Source organism: Mustela putorius, unplaced genomic scaffold, assembly GCF_011764305.1.
Source record: "Mustela putorius furo isolate JIRA1106 unplaced genomic scaffold, ASM1176430v1.1 tig00000139_pilon_pilon_pilon, whole genome shotgun sequence".
Lineage (NCBI taxonomy): Eukaryota > Metazoa > Chordata > Mammalia > Carnivora > Mustelidae > Mustela > Mustela putorius.
In genome coordinates, this window is record NW_025421293.1 from 15194138 (window position 1) to 15216367 (window position 22230).

The 22230-nt window shown below is 57.0% G+C and overlaps 1 protein-coding gene across 3 annotated transcripts in view; it reads left to right on the forward strand.

Annotated features, from left to right (window-relative positions):
• Positions 1-22230, forward strand: part of PRKAR1B (protein kinase cAMP-dependent type I regulatory subunit beta) — a 67675-nt gene that overhangs the window by 16734 nt on the left and 28711 nt on the right. For all 3 annotated transcript variants that reach the window (XM_004776310.3, XM_004776309.3, XM_004776308.3), the window contains exons 5-6: positions 18399-18460; positions 19043-19089. In XM_004776310.3, coding sequence (XP_004776367.1) covers positions 18399-18460; positions 19043-19089 — 109 coding nt within the window. The remainder of the gene's footprint in view (positions 1-18398; positions 18461-19042; positions 19090-22230) is intronic.

The following is a 22230-nucleotide window of genomic DNA, read 5'->3' on the forward strand; positions in this document are numbered from 1 at the left end:
CAGGAGACCCCTGAACACACCGTGTCAGGCCAGAGACATGTTAAACACACACCCAAACACACACACACACACACACACACACACCGGTACACATATGCAAACACACACACACTTCCGTGTACACACAGACAGACACACACGCACACACATGCTACAAAATTGAATGTGTGTTAAAAGATCTTTTGGAAGGAGACCATTGAATCATGTCATTAGGGTATGTGATGACGTTCTTTGGGACTCGGGTTCCTCAAGTGTCAAATGAGAGTCATAAAACCTACTTTGAGGGTTACAGTGAAGAGCAAGTAGAGTAATGTTTATGGGTATAACATTGTCCTCATCCCACCATCCCCATCCCCATTATCCACCACCATCATCACCATCCCCATCATCATCAAAGCCATTGTCACCATCACCACTTTCATTACCATCCCCATTATACCACCACCATCATCCCTATCCTCATCATCCCCAGCATCATCTCCGTCATCCCTATTGTCATCATCATCATCACACCATCATCCCCATCATCATCATCACCACCATCATCCCCATCATCATCACCATCATCCCTGTTGTCCTCATCATCACACCATCATCACCATCATCATCATCACCACCATCTCCATCATCCCCATCATCATCATCATCATCATCCCTATCATCATCCTCATCATCACACCATTATCCCCATCATCATCATCACCAGAATCATCCCCATCATCATCATCCCCATCATCACCACCATCCCCATCATTGTCATCACCATCATCATCATCATCCCCATCTTCCCCATCATCATCACCATCATCCCTATCGTCGTCCTCATCATCACACCATTATCCCCATCATCATCATCACCATCATCCGCATCACCATCATCACCATCACCACCATCTCCATCATCCCCATCATCTCCATCATCCCCATCATCATCATCATCATCCCTATTGTCGTCATCATCATCACACCATTATCCCCATCATCATCATCACCATCATCCGCATCACCATCATCACCATCACCACCATCTCCATCATCCCCATCATCTCCATCATCCCCATCATCATCACCATCATCCCTATCGTCGTCCTCATCATCACACCATTATCCCCATCATCATCATCACCATCATCCGCATCACCATCATCACCATCACCACCATCTCCATCATCCCCATCATCTCCATCATCCCCATCATCATCATCATCATCCCTATCGTCGTCATCATCATCGCACCATTATCCCCATCATCATCATCACCATCATCCCCATCATCATCACCACCATCATCTCCATCATCCCCATCATCACCAGAATCATCCCCATCATCATCATCCCCATCATCACCACCATCCCCATCATCATCATCACCATCATCATCATCATCACCTTCATCACCATCACCCTCCCTCTTCCCCTCCTCACCATCATAGTCTTCATCCTCCTTCTCCTCCTCTTTTTGGTAGCTCTTTTGTGCGGTGGAGGGCAGGCTGTGTCAGTGGGCTTGTCCCTGGATACCACTTTGCCCCTCTGATGCTGGCCTAGACCCCCACAGGGACCCCACAGCCAGGCCTTACTCCTCTTAGTGTTTAGTCTGAGGCCACTCCACAAGCTCGTTCCCAGGTCCATCCTGGGCCTACGGTAGGTACGCTGGCTGCTCTGGGCCTCAGGACACTGCAGAAAGGCATGTGGAAGGCCTGCTCATCCCCTAACATCAGGGTACAGAAGAGGGTTTTGAGGCTCAGTGAGGGGAGGGCCCTTCACCATTGTCCCTTGCTCCAGGTGACAGTAGACATGCTAGCTGGGGCTGGAGCCCCTTGTGCCCTGGACCGGCCCCTTGCCACCCCTCTGAGCCATGCAGCAGGTGTCCTGGCTGGGGCTGGAGCAGGTGTCTTCCTGCCCCTCCATCACCCCTCTGCTGTGTGGAGTTTCTCCAGGTGAGGGTGCCTGTGGCGGCTGCAGACTCCCTGCTCTATGTGAGCTACTGTGAGCAGTTGCGGATCTCCTGTCTTTCCTGGGGATGCCAGGGGCACCCTGCTCAGGGACCCAAAGAGCCTCAGAAGGCAGCCTGCAGTATCCTCTAGGCCCTGGGCCATCTGAGAACCATAGCCTGGCCCTGAGGGTATACCCCAGACTGAGGGAGGGAGCAGGGAGCTGCTGGGTTCAGTTGGGTCCCTTCCTGGCTTGCTGCACTTCAGGTGCCTGGAGATGAGCATCGCCGTGCCTCTGGGAGTCTAGAGCGCGGTAATGAGGAGGCTCCGTGTGTGCGGTTTGGGCCATGCAGGCAGCGCTGTGCTTTGGGCCCTTGACTGGGGCCTCATTACCAGAGCCGCCAGACGGGCGGACGAGGGCATCTCACCCTGGGGTGTGGCCTTCCTGGCAGCAGCCCTGATCTCTGCAGCTCTAATTAAAACAGGCTCTGGCGGGAGCACCGCACCGCTGGCCCGAGCAGCTGTCTCCTGGTATCTGCCACCGGCTCTGCCGCCCGCCTGCGCATCTCCTGCAGCTTGTTTTTCCCCAGATTGGCTGGGGCCCCCAGGTGATGGGAAAAACACGCCGTCTGCTGGATTCACATGCAGCTTTTGCTCCCCAGCTGCTTCGGCCCCTTCCCTCCCACCTGGCTCTGGCACAGGCCTCGAGGCTTCTCTTTGAGGCAACACGAAAACACAAGATTAGCATTTGGGGGAATGCAGGGCCTCCTCTTAGGAGGAGGTTAATGGTCAAACAAGCAACGGGTTTCGTGTTCGTGTTGCATACAGCCTCCTGCTCTGGGCAGAGACCGCGAGGCTGCTAACTTCCGGGGCATGGGAGCCGCATTCCATGTGAAGCTGGGAGCTGGAGCTTGCATCACATGATGTGTTCTGAGCTGGTCCCCAGATCTCAGGCCTCATGGGCACCGTCGTGTTAGAACAAGGCAGACAGGGGCACCTGGGTGGCTCAGTGGTTGGGCATCTGCCTTTGGCTTGGATCGTGGCCCCAGGGTCCTGGGTTGGAGCCCTGCATTGGGCACCCTGCCTGGCGGGAAGCCTGCTTCCTCCTCTCTCACTCCCACTGCTTGTGTTCCCTCTCTTGCTGTCAAATAAATAAATAAAATCTAAAAAAAAAAAAAAAAAAAAAAAACCAAAACAAGGCAGACTGGCTTTGCTGCTGATGGTGCTGTGTGCAGAGAGCATCAGCCAGCGCTCAAAGGCCCCCAATGAGGATAGGGAGAAGTGAGGACTGGGCTGCACTGGGCTGACCCTCTTCCCGTGTGCTGGCACCACCCAGCTCAGTGACCCCCCCAGGAAAAGGGACAGTGTTAAAAAGTGACCAGGGTCAAGTCATGAGGTCGGAAGTCGAACAAGGTGCAGTTTCAGTTTTCTGTGGCGTCTTAGCTGGGGAGGGGCGTCCAGGGCCTGTGTTCCTGGGGATCCGGGTCGCAGAGCCCTGCCCATCTGATTATGGGATCAGTGGGAGAGCCTCGGGGCTCTGTTGTCCAGTGTGGACATCTAGCGGCTTGCCGTGGATCCTGCCTGTCTGTGGTCTCGGTGGTTTGGTGCCGTGATGCTTGAAGACGTCCAGAATCAGGAGGGGCTGTGCCCAGGGTGCCACAGACTCAGCCATTCCCCATGTTCCTGCCCCTAATCAGCTCCCCTGTTGATGCTGCCCCACGGGCTCCCAAAGATGGTTGGTTTGGGCGCCCAAGGTCTTTCTGCTGCGCGTGTCCATTATATGGAGGCCCTGGGAGGGGGTAGGACGGCCCGGTTGCTCAGGAGCAGGAATTGAGTCCTGGAAGGATGCGTGGCAAGATGCCCCCTGGTGGTGAGCGGGCCCACTGGCTTCCAGACCTGGTGGGTGCCTCAGGTCCTGGGTCCCCTCCATTCTTGAGCGGTGGCCACTAAAGTTAGGCGATGTGCCTGCCAGCTGGCTGGGGTTGGGGGGTTGTAGGGAGAGGCCAGGGTGAAGGTCGGGTGGCCCGGGAGGAGGACTGTGATCCCCCACCCTTGTCCCCATCTCCATGAGGACTCCATGGGGGCCTGGCCAGTGTCCCTGCTCCCATAGGTCAGCCAGGAAAATGGGGCCCAGAGGAGGCAGGTGAATGGTCCAAGGTTACATGGGTTCTCTGGGACATCCCCGGTCTTCCTGAGAGAGACTGGCACACGCCCCAGGTTCATGCAGAGTGAAAAAGCAGCATCGTTATGGGTAATGCTGGGTCCTGGGTCAGAGCCCAGCAGGTGGCTGGCAGCTCTGGGTCCCTCCTGACCCACACAGCCCTGCAGGTAAGTGGTGGGCTGAGGGGCACCTTGCTTGCCTGGGGTCCCACAGCTGGTGACTAAACCAAATCCTGATGCTCGCTGATGAGGCCCTGTGGGGGGCATGTCCCTGTGGGTGTCAGGACCCCGAGACACAGCTGTATCTCCTGCGAGATCCCTCTAGTGGGGATGGGTACTCACACAGTGAACAGTCCTTTTCCGAGAAGTGGCTGTCCCACGGCCATCTGCCCAACAGGTGGGGTCGCAGAGGAGGAGCAGACCCCATCCTCCCTGTCCTTTTGGGGACCTCACTTACTAGACCCAGTGACCTTTGAGCCGGTCTTCAAGGACAGGCAGAGGAGAGTGGGGAGGGCGTTGGAGTGGCGGGAACAGTGTGAGAGAAGGAAGGACGGATTTGCCACGTCAAGTGCTGAATTCGGGCAGGAGCCATGGGCTCCGTGGGAGGCCACCGTTATCTTAAGTGCCAAGAGGTACAGACGATAACCCAGGGGGGCCCGTGTGGCCATCCCCCGTGCAGACACTTTCGGGGGCATTCTTCCCACACGGGGTGTTGCATTGGCCCCCCTTGGTTCTGCCTTATTCCTTTCAGGTGTCAGCGCCCTGGGGTTAAATGGCATCCCCTTCTCATTTTGGAAGGTGCCTCGGGAGAGACGGCCCCACCTTCCAACGGCCCTGTGCTGTGTGTGGCACCTGTGCTGGCCCTACCTGCCCTTCCTGCTCACCCCAACATCTGCTGGGAAATGGCAGCTCGAGGTCAGGGTCATTTCTGGGCGTGGACCCTGGGCTTGGGAGGCCCCCGCTCTCCCTTTCACGCTCTGCCGTCCTGAAATCTAGAGTTTTTGCACTGGAGCCCCATGTGGCCCCCAAGCAGGGCGCCCATCAGGGTGAAGGACCCGCGCTTCTGTCCACCAGTTACTTGGTTTCTGCATCCTCTGCAAATCGCCCAATTGATCCTGTGCTTGTTGTTTTTTTCGACAGGTTTGCGTGAGTTATTGTTCAACTGACAAAATCAGGCCTTTGATGATTAGCTGTAGAGCAGTTATTTTGTGATTGGACTCTTCTGTTTGCCTGTGAAATTGTTTTGTCATATGGAAGTTTAAAAATTTTTTCCCATAATTCTTTTATTGTGGTAAAACATGTACAACTCAGAAATTTACCATTTTAACCATTTCTCAGTGTCCAGTTCAGGGGCACTGTCTATCCCGTCTGGCTCCAGAATGTTCCATTCCCCCACCTCTGCCCAACAGAGACCCTATCCACACGGATCCCCGCCCGCTCCCCCAGCCCTGGCCTCGCCGTCTGCTCTCTGTGCCTGTGAGTCTGACAACTCCAGTTCCTCTTGTGCGTGGGATCCCCGTGCGTGTCCTTTCATGTTTGGCTGGTGTCCTCAGGGCTTTTCCCCGTGGGGGCAGGGGTCCCATCTTTCTGTCTTGACGGCTGACACGTTGCTCTTCCATGGAGTGGGCCACAGCACTTTCGTGTCACCTGTCCACGGGCAAGCTGTCCTTCATGTTAGCAGGCTGACCCTCCTTACTTTATGGCTCCTGGCATTCTACAGAATGCCTCCCAGACGTCAGGACCGTAAGTAAACAAACACACTGTGATCTTTTCTAGAGCCTTCCCAGTTTGCTGCTTGTTTTTCTTTCAGCGATTGAAGGCTTGACTCACCAGGGATTTTGTTTTGGTTTAAGAGCATAAACGCAGCTGAGTCTTCCCAGACAGCCGTGTATGTGGACTCTGCCCTCCGCATGGAGCTGGCCCTCCGTCTGCTCACCCGAACCGTCCCACGGGTGGGGGTCTGTGTCAGGACGCCGTCTGCTCTCTGGATGGCTGGGGCTGCATTTTCAGAAGGCCCCTTTGATGGGGTGTATGGGCCTGGAGACCCCAGGGGATGGCGGCTCTCTCTGGGGGGAGCTGCTGCTGGCCCAGCATCTGGGTGGGGTTCCCAGGAGCCTCTGAGGGGGTTGGCCCAGGATTTAGCAGCCCCTAGGGGCGTCCAGGAAGGCACGTTCAGGTGTCTGTTGTGGGGAGCCCACCGGTGGTGGGGGGAGCACGTGTGTGGGGGTTTCAGGTCGGCCCTGCTGAGAAGGGGCACACGGACATCCCAGATCTGCGTGTGTGTACACGCGTGTGTAGTCTGTGTGCGTGTGGTGTGTGCATTCGCGTGTGTGTGGGCGTGTGAGGCGTGTGTGTCCTTTACTACCAGAGAACTCCTTACTCTGGGGCGTTGTGCAAACCGTTCTAGTGACTCTCCGTTAGTAGAAATGACTGCAAGGTACTATTTTTACAAGTTCTTTTATGGTGGGGAATCGCAGACGTGAGCAGCCGGGGAGGCAAGAGCGTGACGAGGCTCGCGGCCCCCGCGCTCCCGCTCCTGCTCCGCGCCGCTCCGTCCTCTCTCCTCCCTCCCACTCTCCCACCCGGATTCCCGGATTCCCAGAGCGGGCCTCCGCGGTCAGATGGCTGAGCCGTAAATATTTCAATGTGCGAGGGCGGAGGTTTCATCCGCGCCCGTCCCTGTCACTGCTCCATGTTTGGCACGCGTGTTCGGGGTGGCGTGGCTCTGCTCGCCAGTCACGCCCAGAGCTGCCAAGGGCCGGCTTGCGTTTCTGAACGGGGCGCACTCCTTCCTCCGTTGGATCTGGCCTCCTGGATGGTCCCCCGGCAGGGTTGGTGCTGTCCAGGGTGCCTGCGGATCGTGCCCTGAGCATGGGAGCCCCCCAGAAGCGGAAGGGAGCCAGGGTCCTCCAGAACTTAGCCGGCGGGGCTCTGCGTGCTGTCCCCGTGGCTCCTGAAGGCCCAGCCTCCCTGAGCTGCGTCCTGTACGGCAACAGCTGGCCGGCCTCGTCCTTCGGGAAGAGCGGCAGTTGCTGGGACTTGGCAAAACAGAGATGGGGTGCTTTGACTCCAGGAGCCGCCATGGGGAAGAGCGACCTCCAGCCGTCAGCTGCTAAATCCCCATTTCCAGACCTGCCCGCAGCGTGGTCTCTGACCCTGCCTGCACCCCTACTGTGAGACTGTTGGCACGAAGCCCTCTCGTAGCAGAGGCTGGCCCCTGTCACTGGGGGAGGGGGGCCGGGTGAGCTCCTCCGGTCGTCCCTCCATCACTCACTCCTTCTTTCGTTCCTTATCCACCCAGGTTCCCCTGACTTTTCCTGAGCTTTTTTTTTTTTTTTAAAGATTTTATTTATTTATTTGAGAGAGAAAGAGCACAAGGTGGGTAGGGGCCAGAGGCAGAGGGAGAAGCAGGCTTCCCGCCGAGCAGGGAGCCCAACGCGGGGCTCGATCCCAGGACCCTGGGACCATGACCTGAGCTGAAGGCAGATGCTTCACTGACTGAGCCTCCAGGCGCCTCTCCCCGACCTTTTAGAAAAGACAGTTTTCTAAAGACTAGTTGTGGGGCTGGAAGACATCACTGTCTCCAGAGCTGGTTTTGCCCGGGGACTCACAAGTCTGTGGACCAGGGTTTCCTCCCTGCTGCGGGCCCGGAGAGCCCTTGATCTGCGTGATCTCATGAAGCTCTCAGAGGGACCCTGGGTCAGTGTCTGGCCAGGCCCAGAGGGCTCTTCTCTGCTCTGGGGCAGGGGGTGAACATCAGGGCTGCCAGGTTCCCTGAGCGTGGCCGTGTGCTCTGTCCTGGGCTGGGTGCTGTGAGGGGTCATGAGCTGGGTGGTAGAGCATTGGCTCCTACCCTTGAGAAGCCCTCAAATTCCAGGCCTGAGAGAGTATCAGCACCAAAAGGGAAGGAGCCCAGGGAAGCTTCTAGAAGGTGGAGGGCTTGGATTACGCTCTGAGAGGCAGCAGTGCTGGAGACTGTTTTGCTGGTAAGTGGAGGCTGAGTCAGGCAGAGGAGCCAGAGGTGTCTAGGGAGAGCCACCTGGGACGACCTTGGGCTCAGGCCTGGCCTTGCCGTTTGCTGGTTATGTGACTTTGGCAGACGACATGGCTTTCGCGAGCTTTGGGAGTGCTCCCTCTGTCTCGGAACGCAGAAGCTCGCTCCCCGCATACTTGCTCCTCAGTGTGTGATTCTGCATCGTTCTAGAGTGGGGAAGGGTCTCTGCCGGACACAGCAGCTAGGGAAGGCCTCTTGGGGGGCCAGGGAATGTTTCACCCAAGACCTGCAAAGTGGAGCATCAGGAGGCTCGTTTCTGGTCTGACCACCAGGGACAGCCCAGGTGGTCAGAGGGGACCAGGTATGGGGGAGGAGAGAGTGACCTGGATCCTGCCTTCTGCGGGCCGGGGTCTTCTAGCAGGACACTCGGACCCTGGGGTGCAGGCCCTCCAGGGGCCACTCACAAAGGGTCAGAATCCCCAGTTTCAGCTTCAGATTCATATTTGGGTCTGAGTGGCTGGAGATGTGTTTACAGTTGCTGTCACCTTTCCCAGCCTTTTCTCTTAGAATGACCTCCAGCGTGAGAGGGGGTCTTACCTGGGTGGGTTGCCTGGAGTTGTAGAACCCTTAGGCCACCAGACATTGAGACAGAGACCATTTTCAAGCAAAGTGCAAAAAAATCAGTGCAGGTATAGAACCTCTAAGTGAGAGGCGTCTGGATGGTTTAGTCGGTTAAGCATCTGACTCCAGATTTAGACTCTGGTCTCTGTGCTCAGCGGGAAGTCTGCTCCTCTCTCTCTCTCTCCCTCTCCCTCTGCCCCTTCCCTCACTTGCACGCCTGCTTTTTCTAAAATAAAGAAATAAATCTCTTAAGAAAAGCCCCTGAATGCCATGTTTCCAGAACAATTGTAATCTTTCAATTCAATAGTTTATAAAAAAAATGTTAGTGTTTATGTTTAGTCAGCCAATATTAAAAAATACTCCGTGCTCAGTGACGTCTTGTTTTCAGTAGCTGGTGAGTGTCTGGCCACAGGGGCGTATGGGTTCTTGGAGAGATGGGGCCAGTGGGACGCAGGTATACAGGAGGCATCTATTACAGGAGCCAGTGTGCATGGTTGAGGAGGCTGAGACCCAGCAGGGCTGGCCGTGTGGTCCGGCCAAGTCTGAGGGCCTGAGACCCGGGAGCCTGGCTGGGTGTGCTCCAGGGACAGGAGAAGGCAATGTCCCAGCTCAAGCAGAGAGTCCACTCCCCTGCTCCCCGTTTTGTCCCCTTAGACCCTCAATGGATGGGACAGGGCCCGCCTGCCTCGGGGATGGCCATCTCCCCTCAGCCCTCTGGCTCAGGTGTTCATCTCCTCCAGAAGCACCCCGCAGCCTGGAGAGAACATTTGGCTGGCTGTCTGGACATCATCTGGGCATGCCACGTCCCAGTCAGCAGACACTTAACCCATCACACTACGGGTTTGTAGTGCCCGGGTCTGTTTACAGAGGGACAGGGCAGGTGGTGTCTGTCTGCAGCCGGCCAGAAATCACCTACTGTGCAACTCAGTAAACATGCAACAAAACATTTTAGCTGTTAACTTAGAAACACTTGCCCTGTTGGGAAGCATCACGGGCTCAGATCTGCCAGGCCACCCCACTCCTGTGTGACAGTGAGCTTAGCTGATGGACCTTCTTGATTGAACCGCCTTCCTCTTACCAGGGGGCCAGTGGCCCACGGAAGCATTTGTCTTGGTTTTAATTTCATTTGTTTAACATGGCTTGTTCTTAATTACCTGGGGCTGTGATGGCCTGTAGTTCAAAGCTAATCATCTCATGGAACAATTAATTCGTAATCCATTTTATGTGGCTCATTGTGGGTTCAGGGGTCGCGGCCAAGAACAGGCCCATTTCCAAGTGATGCTTTCGCAGAGAACAAGGTTTGATTGTGTGGAAATGATGATGATTCTGCAAGTGGCTCAGTTCAGGGAGCGTTCTGCTGTTCTTCTCAGTGATTTTATAGCCGTTGTTAGAATCTAGGAAGGAAGCAATGGTCTTCTGATGCCCTCTCCACCTGCCACACTGCCCCTCAGCACTTGGATTTGCAGAACCGGAAAAGTTCATAAACATTAGACTTTCCCAGTTTGGGGATTTGTGCACCACCCGTCCAGAAACACTGAAACTCCTCTTAGAAAGGTAGCGTGAGGCTGAGAGTTTGGGGGGAGCTGCAGCTCCTGAGATCCAGGGTCCCGGGTCTTGCTGGGCCCAGCGTGAACTTGACCATGGCCGCCCTGTGTCTGGACTTACCTGCATGTGTGTCTGTGGGCACACGACATACCAGATCTGCGCCCCTGTCTGCTGTCTGGGGGCCGTGTGGCAACATCGCAGAGCCTGCCATGGCATATGAAGGAGACAGTATATGTAAACACACACAGCACCCTGATGTCCATCCACGTGGTCCTTGTGATGTGAGGGCGCTGCCTTCCATGCACAGAAGCTGTGACTGCGTTTTCCAGCCTTGGGGTCATTACAGGGCCTTCCGTTGTGCTGCCGTCAGGCACCCCTGAGTTCACCACTGTGTCCAGTTAAAGCAAACTAGAGGCAAAATGAAAGGCGCGGCCCTGCTGGGGCTCCAGTGACAACAGTGCATTTCCTAGAATGTGCTGGGAGCTCTGGTATAAGGTCCGGGAGATTCGATGGGGGTTTCTTTAAGAGTTCTGCACAGGCGAGATCCTAAGGACACTGACGGGAGGTTCAGTCTGATCAAGAACGCAAGGTCAGCTTGCAAAAATCACCTGTTCCCATATACAAGCAACAACCTTGTGCAAACTGAGATGAAAAATGCAATGTCGTTATGGTCACTCTAAATTGAGTGAAAAGCTTAGGTCCAGACTCCACGTTTGCAAGATGTGTGAAGTGAAAATTACAAAATGCTGAGGAAACAAGTCAGAGAGCCCCAAGTAAACGGAGAAATGTACCGTGTCCGTGAGTTAGAAGACCCCGCATAGTAAAGATGTCACTTGTCCCCAGATTGAGCTGTGGGTTTAATGCAATTGCTCCCAAGATCTCAGCAGTGTTTCAGATTGACGTAGATAAGCTCAGGCTTATGCTAAAGCTGATATGGGAGGGTTCAGAGCCTGGGAGCATGAAAACAACATGGCAGAGTATGAGATAGTATGGGGGGGAGGCTGGTCGGTGCAGACGCACAGCCCCAGGGGCACCACAGAGGAGCCACACGAGAGGACGCAGGGGGTGGGGAGGGTTGGCTTTCAATGCGGGCCTCGACCGAAATCTCCCATCTTATTCAGAATTTAACTCAAAATGGATCACAGACTTAGCATAGGGCTGTGAAACTGGGAGGGGAAGATCTTTGGGCCCTAGGACTGAGCAGCAGAGTTCCTCAATATCAGGGCTGCGATCTGTGAAAGGAAAAGCAGTCGGCCAGCCTCCTCACAGGGGAGGCATTTGCTCCTTGAAGGGCCCTGGGAGGAGGGAAGACACGCTTGCAAGCCACCGGCCCAGATGAGGCTGGGTGTCAGGAGCACTCGAGAACCTCCCCAAGTCAGCAATGCAAAACGAATCCGTCTGCTGAGAAATTGGGCAGAAGGCGGGGGGGAGACCCTTCCCTGAAGACGGGAACACACGCAAGAACAGATACTCCGACCACCAGCGTCTAAGGAGACGGGAGTTTGTGCACGGGATGCCAGGGGCCGCACTTGTCTGGTCGCTGGGAGGAGCGGCAGGCAGGGCCCTGCGAGCTGGCGGGGATGCGGAGAAGCGGGGTCATGGCTCCGGGAAATGTCAGATGGTAGACTCTGGAAAACCAGGCCTGAACTGCTGGCCATGTGACCCAGCAGCGGCGCTCTCGGGCATTTGTCCCAGAGCAGTGGCGGCACAAGGCCGTATAAACACCTGCGTGTTAGTTTTCCCATTTTTCTTTTCTTTCTTTCTTCCTTTCTTCCTTCCTTCCTTCCTTCCTTCCTTCCTTCCTTCCTTTCTTTCTTTCTTTCTTTCTTTCTTTCTTTCTTTCTTTCTTTCTTTCTTCCTTTTTTTTAAAGATTTATTTATCCGAGAGAGGGAGAGCACAAGCAGGGGAAGTAGCAGAGGAGGCAGAGGGAGAAGCAGACTCCTCGCTGAGCAGGGACCCCCCCCCCGACGGGGGACTCGATCTCAGGACCCTGGAATCATGATCCCAGCAGCTTTATTTGTAATAGCCCCAAACCAGAGACCACCCAGCGCTCTGCACAGTAGACTGGGCATTCTGGGTGTTTTGGGTTTGCTGTCCAACCTCCACAGCCGCTAGCCGGGAGGAACCGGCCACCTGGGGTCACTGTGCTCCAGCTGTCGGAGAAGGAGGGGTTGTCTGGGGCAGGAGATGACTCAGGACCCACCCCCACTGGAGGAGCCTCGGCGCCCTGTGAGGTAACTGTGCCCTCTGCCAGTCACTGTGCCTGTGAGCTCGCTTCTCTCTATGGCGTCATTTTACAGATGGAGAAACTGAGGCTCAGCTTGGCTTGTGGTCACCCTGCAGGCGTGTAATGGATTTTGACCCTCTTCCTGGCTACAGAGCCCAGCAGCCTCATACCTCTCTGTGCTGTGCTCCAGAGAACTGAGGGTCCCAGCGCTGGGCCTTCCCTCCACCTGCTGCATCGTGGCAGGAGCTGTGTGTTTCCCTGCACTGTGCCAGGCGTGGAGTCCCAGGGACCTTGGAGGTGCCAGACATGGCCCACATGTTCCAGCTCCCCAGGGAGCGGCCTACGGCTGCCAGACTTGGCCTCTCACGGCTTGGGCATGCCGGGGCACCAATGTCCGCACAGCCCCCCTGGACCCCCTCGGTGCTCCCTCAGAGAGGGCAGTGAGGCCTATGGGTGTGGACGTGCAGCCAGTCTGGAGTCCAGGAAACTCCCATGAGCAGCTGGGAAGGCCCCCTGCACTGTGGAGAGCACTGGGCAGTGTGGGCCTCCCGAGACCTGTGTTCCCCCAGGAGAAGCCCTGGCTGTGGGCTGCGGGACAGTGAACCTTAATCCCCGTTCCTAAGGGGCTCAGACCAACCATTCTGCAAACGAGCACGAGAGCCAAGGAGCCCTGACTGGTGTGCAGGGGGAGGAGTCCCAGGGATTTCTTGGAAGAGGTGAAGACAGACCAGGCTGGGGAGCTCTGTGCACCTCAGGTGTCCCACCCGAGGAGTCCGGGATGGGGGGGCGAACGTGCTTGCCCACTGTCTCCGGCTAGCCTGCTGGGAGGCCATGCTGACCCCGGCCGAACCTCAGATGAGTTGCTGCTGGCGGGCTTTTCTCTGCGCTACTGCTGCCCCCCCTCAACCTGACCCAGAGCTGGAAGCCCGGTCCTGGCTGCCAGCATGAACTCCTTGAAGAAAGATCCAGCATCTGAGTCTCAGGAGATGGGCCCTTAGAGGTGACTCCCTCTCTCCTTGGCTCCCAGGCCCTGTTTCTGAGCCCGTCGTGCAGAAGTGTGATGAGATTTCCAGCCAAGCTTGGTTACATGTGGGACATGGCCCTGACCCAGAGCCTTTGGTGCCCGTCCTCTGTTTCTAGTTGATACGCCATAAAAACCATTACTGGACCCCCCAGGTCGAGGAGCCACCTGCTGATGGCTGTCCACTCAGGGGCACGGATACCTCTTGTGAAGTCTTTGCCAGGTGGCAAGCCGGGCTAGTCTTTCTCACCTATGTTCTTGCCACAGGCTGAGGCAGGAAGGATACTGGTCCTCTGTGTTTGTTGAATGGCTAGAAGGCCCCATCTACCCTTGTTTTGCTGGTGTCTCTAGAGGCAGGCACTGCATGTGTCTTGTTCTCCATGGTCTCCCGGTGGCTGAATCAGAGTTGAGTGTGGCCCCAACGGATGGATGGTGCTTGACCCTCCAGTCAGGCCTGTGTGCCTAAGAAACCATGGCAGCCCCTGAGGCAGAGGCCCCCCGGGGTTTACAAACACCGTGTTCCTGGGGCTCCAGCAGAAGTGGGTGGGACCTCACATCTCAGCACAGTCCTCAGCGATGCCTGAGTTATCACTGTTTAGAGAGAATTATTTAGAAACTCGCAGTCTGTAGAGAAAAACAGTGAGCTTTCACCCAAACAGTGGAGACGCCTACACACAACCCAGGGCCACTGTGTCTGGAGCGCTGGCTCTGTCCCTCCTGCTGAGACCTGCAGCGTCCAAGAGGACATTGCCGTGGTGCCCAGCACCCTAGGGCGTTGTCTTAGGCCTAGGATGCTGCCTTCTTTTGGTGACAGTGGCCCGCAAGCCAAATAGCCAGGGAGAGATTCTCCCCAGGGCACAACAGCAGGTTTGGGTCTTTCAGACCTACTTCTAGAGGGGACGGACCGATGTCAGGGGCACTTTCCCCATCCGTGCGTCATTCTGGAGTCAGCAAAACACACTCGTGAGCACTGGACATGTTTCCTGCAGTCCGGGTGGTCTCTGTTCTTTCTGGTCCTCGTCAACACACACGCATGACTTTGTGCAGACCTACCATGGTGCATCTGAGCCATGTGGCTCTCTGCTCTCCTGACGTCACCAGTTGGGGGTAGGACATGCTTCTTGCTTGGACCCCAGGTCCCCCTGTGCATCCAAAAGTCTCACATCTTTCAAAACAGGACGTTTCAAGAAATGAGGGCAGGCCAAGACCTTCTGGCTTCATTCGCATTCACTCCCAGGGGTTCCTGAGATCTGCGTGACCGTCTTTGCAGGACTAGGAGAAAGGGCTCCCCGCTGCTATGTGTGTGGGATCTGGAAGTGGCAGAAACGCTGGCTGAAGCTCCTGACCAGGCTTCGCGAGCATCAGTACCTGGGTTAGGCTCCCAGAGCTCTAGGAGGGCGGACGAGCTGCTGTGCCCATTCTACAGACAGATGAGTTAAGTCCTTAGAGATTCAGCCCCTTGGGTCTCTCCAGGCAAGTTTACAAGTGGCGGCAGGTCCCTGGGTTGCTATCAGGATGACCCCCCCCCCCTTGTGAAGAAGTCCTACATGGGCACTTGCCACGCCCAGAGCGTGAGCCACACGGGCAGCTTGGCACATACATGTGGCCGAGGGTCGGGAATCCATGCCCTTCCGGGGATCGTGGCAGACCCGAGAGCTTGTGCTCTGACCAGTGTGGGGGAGTGGGCTGAGGTCTTGCTTTGTGAGAGCGCAGGATCCATGTTGCTAGAGCTTCCTTTTATTTTTCGAAGAAAAGCCCAAAATTTGGATTTTTCTAACTCTGTCAATCTTTAAACGTTGGGAACTAACTTTGAAAATGGTCCCACGTTAGCACGTGAAGAAATAGAAAATGAGGAGCAATCGATTAACGCCAAGAAAGTCCACACCCCCCCACTCCCCAGTCCCCATCCTCCCACCTGTCCAACCACCATCCATCCATCCATCCAACCTCTGTCCTTCCAACCATATCATACCAAAGACCTATGGTGAGTCAGACGGCCGGCACGGAGGGAGGCAGGAGGGCTGTGAAGGAGCCTTGTGTGGATGTGGATGGCCTTTCCCTGTCGTGAACAGGCTACTGAGGCCTGAGCGGTGCCTGTGATCTTGTCCCCTGAGGGTGGCGTGGGCGCTTCCGTACGTGTCCTGGCTGTTGCAGATCATCTTGGAATATTACTCCCGTGGCCCCCTCAGCACTGGGGTGGTCGCTGGGCCTGCCTGACCTCATGGCATGAAGCGGGAGCACGGAAGCCCAGCCTACGATGCTGCAGGCCGATTCTCAAAGCAGTTCGCTGCGTTTCCGTGCTGTCGATTTCACTGGTTTTTCTATTTACTCTACTTTACACCCATAAACCCTTAATCTGGAAGGGCTGTGTAGGCAGAAGCGGAAAGCAGAGGTGTCTGTGCTACAGCAGGGCAGAGAACCAACCCCTGACCTGGAGGGACAAAACCCAACAGTACCGATAGATAGTTATAATTCAAGCACAGTTAACAGGTGATGCCCCTGGCCCCGTCCCTCCTGGTCCAAAGCTGAGGGTCCCTCGGCTGCTTGGGCTACCTTGGGAGTGTAGGGGGTTTCTGGTGAAAAGCGCCCACGGGGCTATAGGGACACTGGGATAAGGCAAGCAGGCACTTCAGCTGCTTCCTGCAGTCAAGGGAGCAGCACCTGCTCTGGCCTGGGTCCACCCGGGGGCCTGAGCACCCCACCATCGGGCTGAGTGGGGGGGCAGGGAGCAGCCTCTTTGTCAGGGCTGCCTCTGGGACCGGAGGGCTCTGCCTCCTAGCAATGACCAGCACCTCTCCCTGGCCGATGACTTCCCTGGGGTTGGCATCAGGACCTCCCACCACCTGAGACCTGGAAGGCCCTGTGCCCCCAAACACACCACCCCTTCCATGCCTGGAGGCCTTGCTTAGCCCCGGGCGCCCCACAGAGCCCTGCGCAGGAAGACAGGAGGGCGGCCCGGCCTCACCTCTTCCCAGCTGTGGGCCTTGGCAGAGACCCTTCGCGTCTCTGGTTTCCTCGTCTGGATGAGACAGCCGCGGGTCTGACCTCGGAGCAAGCGGACAAATGAAGAGCGCTCGGCCAGTGCTGGTCCCATCCTTGGGGCCTCCCGGAGTGAGGACTGGAACATCTTCACAGTTCTGTGTCCCCGGGCCTGGCAGAGCCCTGATGCCTGAGTGCCAAGCCCAGTGTCCCGGATCCTGGCGGGGGCGGTGGGACCCACGTGTCCGACTCCCTGAGATGTGGGCGACAGCTTCAGGAAAGCCTTCCAGAGGTCACTTCCAGACTAGAATAGAAAACCGGTTTTCTTTTCCCAGCAGAAGCAAACAGGGGCTTTGAATACCATTAAGTGCTAAGAAGCAGGAAGGATTGGGTTTTGTTTGAGGACTCAAGATGGGGAAAGAGAGGGCCTCTTGGGGGGTTGGGCCGAGCCAGCGGGAGCGCGAGCGTCTGTCCCATATGCCGCCTGTGTCCAAGCCTTGGTGATGAACTGGGGGGCGCTGGGGCCTTATCTTCTTCCAGAGGAAGTGGGGCTCTCTGACTTTGCTGTTCACAGATTGGGATCCGTTGCTCTTAACGTACCCTGTGTGGTCAGTGGGGGGCTGGGTCAGGCCCAGGGACGACAGCCGCTAGGGGATTCACCACATCCGCATTTCTCCGTGGAAGCACACATCAAGAAACAGGACCTCCGTGTGAATGATAGCCATAGGCCTTTTCACAGGTTCGTCTGTGTGCCATAGCCCGCCGGCCGTGTGTGCGGGAGGCAGTGGGCTGGGGCCCACCGTGGGGCTTGATGGCCGTGCAGAGCCCCTGACCAGGCTGTGCGTGGTGCTGGGTCCTAGGGTTGGCTTCACTGGTAATGGCATCTGGGGAAATATTTTACCATTACCACTGCAAGTTTCTAAACAGTGAGGTAGGAATTGAAAAATCATTTCTTAGCGATCTGCTCATTTTGAGATCCCTGATGCTGTGGTTTTGAAGAAATGCAGAAAACCAGACCAGACCCGTCTGCTCCCCCAGGGAAGGTGTGGTTGAGAAGGGCCGCCCAGGCCAGGGGACAGACACCAGGTCTGTGCCGAGTGGGGAGGAGATGGGGCTGGGAGCTACTACTTTGAGAAAGACTTGTTAGCATTTCCTGGACCCTGGGAACAGCAGGGCCCAGGCGGCTCACATATCTGATTCCACGTTTGCTCCTGGCGGCTGGGCGCCCAGCCCGGATTCAGTGCCTATGAGTCCCCCCTGAGGTCGGACTAGCCTGAGCAGACGGGCGAAGGTCTCTGAGACTCTTCTGGTGGGAGGAGGCAGGCCGCCCTGAGCTCTGCCCCAGAAAGGCCCCAGCTGCCCGCTTGTCCGTCGGGAACCTGTGGGGGATGGGGTGCTGTCTCTTGAAGGCCGCTGTGCATTTTAGGAGCAAGAGCCTGGCCCCTGACACTGCATTCTCCTTGCGGTCAACAGAGACAGAGTCCCCAGTGGGCACACTCCCCCTCCCCACTGTCCGTGTCCTGCCTGTTTGGCCCATTCCACCGCCATAGTTGGGAAATTAAATGGCCCAGCTGCCTGCTGGCACCACTGGAGTCAGGCTCTCCAGCTTCTGTGTGTCTAACATGTCATTCTGTATCTGGGGTCTCAGGACGCTGCTTGAGGGGAAGCGTCTCCCCTTGGGTAGCTTGCAAAAGATAGTGTTTTCACAGGATGGTGTTTGCCGCTGGGAGAGGGGGTGTGTTATGTTTTTTGTGTCCAGAGCAATGTGTCCGGTGTGATTCCATTTTTGACAGACCCTTTCTGTCCCCATGTGGGGAGCCAAGCCCTTCACTCCATGGGAGGAGATGCCGTGAGGTCCTTGCGTGCGCCCCCCCCCCCCGTCACTTCGGCTCTGACACATGGTGTGTTTTCTCTTCCAGTGACATCTTCGATGCCATGTTCCCTGTCACGCACATCGCTGGGGAGACCGTCATACAGCAAGGTAGGTCTCCTGCTTCTCTGAGCCAGAGTGCTGGGGCCGTGGGCCATGGCCGTGCCTGGGGGTGAACACAAAACCCGTTGTCCGCACTTGAGGAAGGTCACTAATGAGACAGAGCATGTCACTTAGCACGCCCATTAAAAGAGTCAAACAGGAGCACCTGGGTGGCTCAGTGGGTTAAGCCTCTGCCTTCAGCTCAGGTCATGATCCCAGGGTCCTGGGATCGAGCCCCGCATCGGGCTCTCTGCTCAGCAGGGAGCCTGCTTCCCCCTCTCTCTCTGCCTGTCTCTCTGCCTACTTGTGATCTCTGTCAAATAAATAAATAAAATCTTTAAAAAAAAAAAAAAAAAGAGTCAAACACCTCACGTGAGACATGGGTGACTGCGCCACGGGGGACCATGTGCCGGCCGCATACTGTGTCCGTGGGTGGTCTTTGTAATAAGCTTTATTTTTAAACAAGGGAAAACCGGTGGGACGCAGAGTTGCATGGCCTCCGGGAAGTGAGGTACTGTGCCCGGGGAGGCCATGAGTGCCATACGCGGTCCCCTCCACAGTGTCTACAGCCTCTGCTTTCTTTCATTCCAGGGGACGAAGGGGATAACTTCTATGTGATTGACCAAGGAGAAGTAGACGTGAGTGTCCCTTACCCGCTCTGGAAGGTCGCGCCTCTGTCCGCGGCAGGCTCAGTGAGGGAGCGTGTCTCATCTAAATGGCAGGAGGTGGGGCCTGCACCTGTGGGCGGGGGTCCTTGCAGCTCGGCTGGACCCTGCCCAAGGCAGCGGCTGCAGATGTGGGCCTCCTCCCCCGCCGTGGGCATCAGGGCCTTGGCAAATGGGCAGGAGGGAGCAGTTTATGGACGCAGAGGCCAGGACGATGGCTGTCCTGCCCACATGACCTGGAGCCCCACCGTCTGGCAGAACAGCGTTCCTTCCTGTTCCTGTTCACCCTGCTCTGTCCACTTCGCCGGTCACGGGCTGAGGGACACGCGGTGTGGACCTGCTCCCCGTGGGGGAGGCCCGCTCCTGTATCCGCGTGTCCCCAGCTCCATGCGGGGCCCTGGCCGAGGGCTGAGGGCATCCCTCCCTGGGCCCGCAGGCTGCCGTCCACGTAGGTCCTCGCCGACTGCACCTGAGTGCTCCGGTCTCCGGTAAAGCCCTCCAACGGGCTTCTCTTCGAATGAGGCCCAAGCCCTTCGCGAGGCCACGGGTTGGGTCTGAGCCCACGGTGTTCTCTCACTGTCTGTGATCCATGGGCGCCTTGCTGCCTCTGCGGGGCCCCCACCGCCCCCTCCTGTCCTCCATTGCCTCCCTCTGTCATCCCTCCTCGGCCTATGCATCTGGCTCATGGCTCTCTCTCTGGCCAGAGCAGCCTCCTTCCATGACTTGGCTCAGTCTGTGGTTGCACATGGGTCCCCTCTGGGCCTGGGGGATCTCGGTCCCTGCACATCTCCCCCTGCACCACAAAGGTAGGATGTGACTGACAGGGAGGTGGCTGGCTTGGCCTGCTCATCCTGGCAGGACACCCTGCCCGCCGCCCAAGGGAGGTCCCAGAGCCTGGCCCCAGGGCCCCCTTGGGATGGGACAGGGGCTGACCAGCCATCCCCAGGCTCAGTGTGCCAGCTACCTCATGCCGTGCCAGGAGCCGTAGCTGGCTTTTCTTGAGGCGGGGGACCCATGGAAGCAGTCTGGGGAGTGGGAAGAGTGAGGTCACCTTCTTGCAACCAGAACTCTCCAAATATGATGTCTTGGCAGGTCCAGCCTCCCAGCACTAGGCTCAGAGGCTCAGGTACAAAGGCGGATTTAAGGTGCTCGCCGGACTGGGCTTGCCTGAGCCAGGATGTCCGGGCCCCGTGGGTGGACGTCTGCGTCCGGCTCTAGTCTCAAATTTGGGCCAGCCAGCCCTTGAAGGGACAGGCAGTGACCTGTGGGGCCGCCCTGTGATGCCCCTCGGGGTCCCCTGCCAGCCCGTCCGGGTTCCTGGCTGGCTGGCGGGCAGGGAGCCCTCCTGTGATGTGGGACACTCTGGGCAGTGCAGCCGTGTGGGTGAAGGCCACATTTAAGGGAATCAAAAGAGCTCAGTCAGGAATCTGGGATGAAAAAGTGGCATGTTGGCTAGCCGGGGTGAGTTATGGGGTATGTATTATAATAATGACTGTTATTACTGCTCGCGGTGTGAAATCGTCCCAGATGCTCTGAGGCCTCGAGCGCCTTCCAGGACAGAGTGGAGTGACCTGTCTGACCTGGCCCAGGGTCGTGCCCAGGATGGTGTCAAGGCTGCTGAGCCCGGTTCTTAGGCCTCAGGGATAATGGTCTCGCTGGGGGGCAGAGGGGAGACACTAAGTGCCGATGCCCCACAGGAGGCAGGTTCCCCTGGACCCCACCGTGGTCCTCTGCCTGGCCAGGCTCGGGGCTGGGCATCGTGAGTGCCCCCTCCCCTTCTGCAGGGTGGACGCTGCCCTCTGACCAGAGGCGCCCGAGGGGAACGGCCAGGTGACCCGTGCCAAAAGCGCTAGGTTCAGTTTAAATTATGGTTTTCCAGAGAGACACCGCAGCATGTGTGTTGCCAAGAGCTATAATCCATTTTTCTAAGTATAAAAATATCTTCCAATTTGTTTTATTCGTGGAACATAGCATTTCTACTTAAAAGGATACTCAGCTGCCGATTTTAGGGCTCAGGAACGTAGTTCTGTCTGAGGCCCGGCTCCTCCCTAATCCTGCGAGGCCTTCACTATTTTCGGACCCTCCTTTGTGCTGGGACCCTCCCGCCCTCCGGCTGCTGCCCCATCTGGTTCCCAGCCTCTGAGGCGGTGTGAGACCTCTGAGCTGCATCCCTGGGACCGGGCTGCCCAGGAGGCGGCTGTCTGGTTCCATGGGTCACTGTCAGTCGTTCAGTGTTTGCCTGGAGCTCTGGTTGTTGGTTTTTTTTTTTTTTTAAATTGCTAAAACAAAATTTGCCATCTTCACCACTTCTCAGTGCCCAGTTCAAGGGCACCAAGCATATCCACGCTGCTGTGCAGCCGTCCCCCCGTCTGGCTCCAGAATGTTCCACTGCCCCCACGGAGACCCTGTCCCTGTGGCGCGCAGAACCCCCAACCTCTCCCACAACCCTAGCCGCACCATCTGCTCTCTGTGTCTGTGAGTCTGATGACTCTGGGACCTCGTGTGCGTGGGGTCCCCTTGCGTGTCCTGTGTCTGGGTCGTGTTCTCAGGGCTTGTCCCCCATGGGGGCAGAGGTCCGGTTTCCCTCTAAGGCTGTCGTGTGGACAGATCCCACTGTGCCTCTGTTCATATCAGGGGAGACCTGCATTGCTCCCACCCCTTGGCCGTCACGCATCTCGCTGTTACGGGCACAGGTGTCTGGCCTTGCTGTGCTGGGACAGTGGTCTCCATCATTCGTCATTGGTTCACCCGGGCCCAGCTCTGAAGCTTTTCTGCAGTATCTTGGGGTATTCCAACCCATTTCTCCACAGAGCGCGTCTGGGGATGCCCTTTCCATTCTCTGCTGAGGCCCCGGCAGCCCAGCCCACTGATGGGGAGGGACCTCAGAGGCCCCATCAGTCACTGGTGGTGACGTTCATACAAACCTCACTCCTGCTCCATGTTCAGGAGGGGCGCTCAGGATCCCCCCATAATACCTCCCTGAGAGCTCTTGAGTGCGGTTGGCATGGGAGAGGGCAGGAGGAGGGCCGTGCACCCAGACGGCTTCGGGGCTCCCCTGGGGGGAACCCTAACGGAGACGGAGCCCACACGGCCCGGCAGACGGGAGCTTTGGGA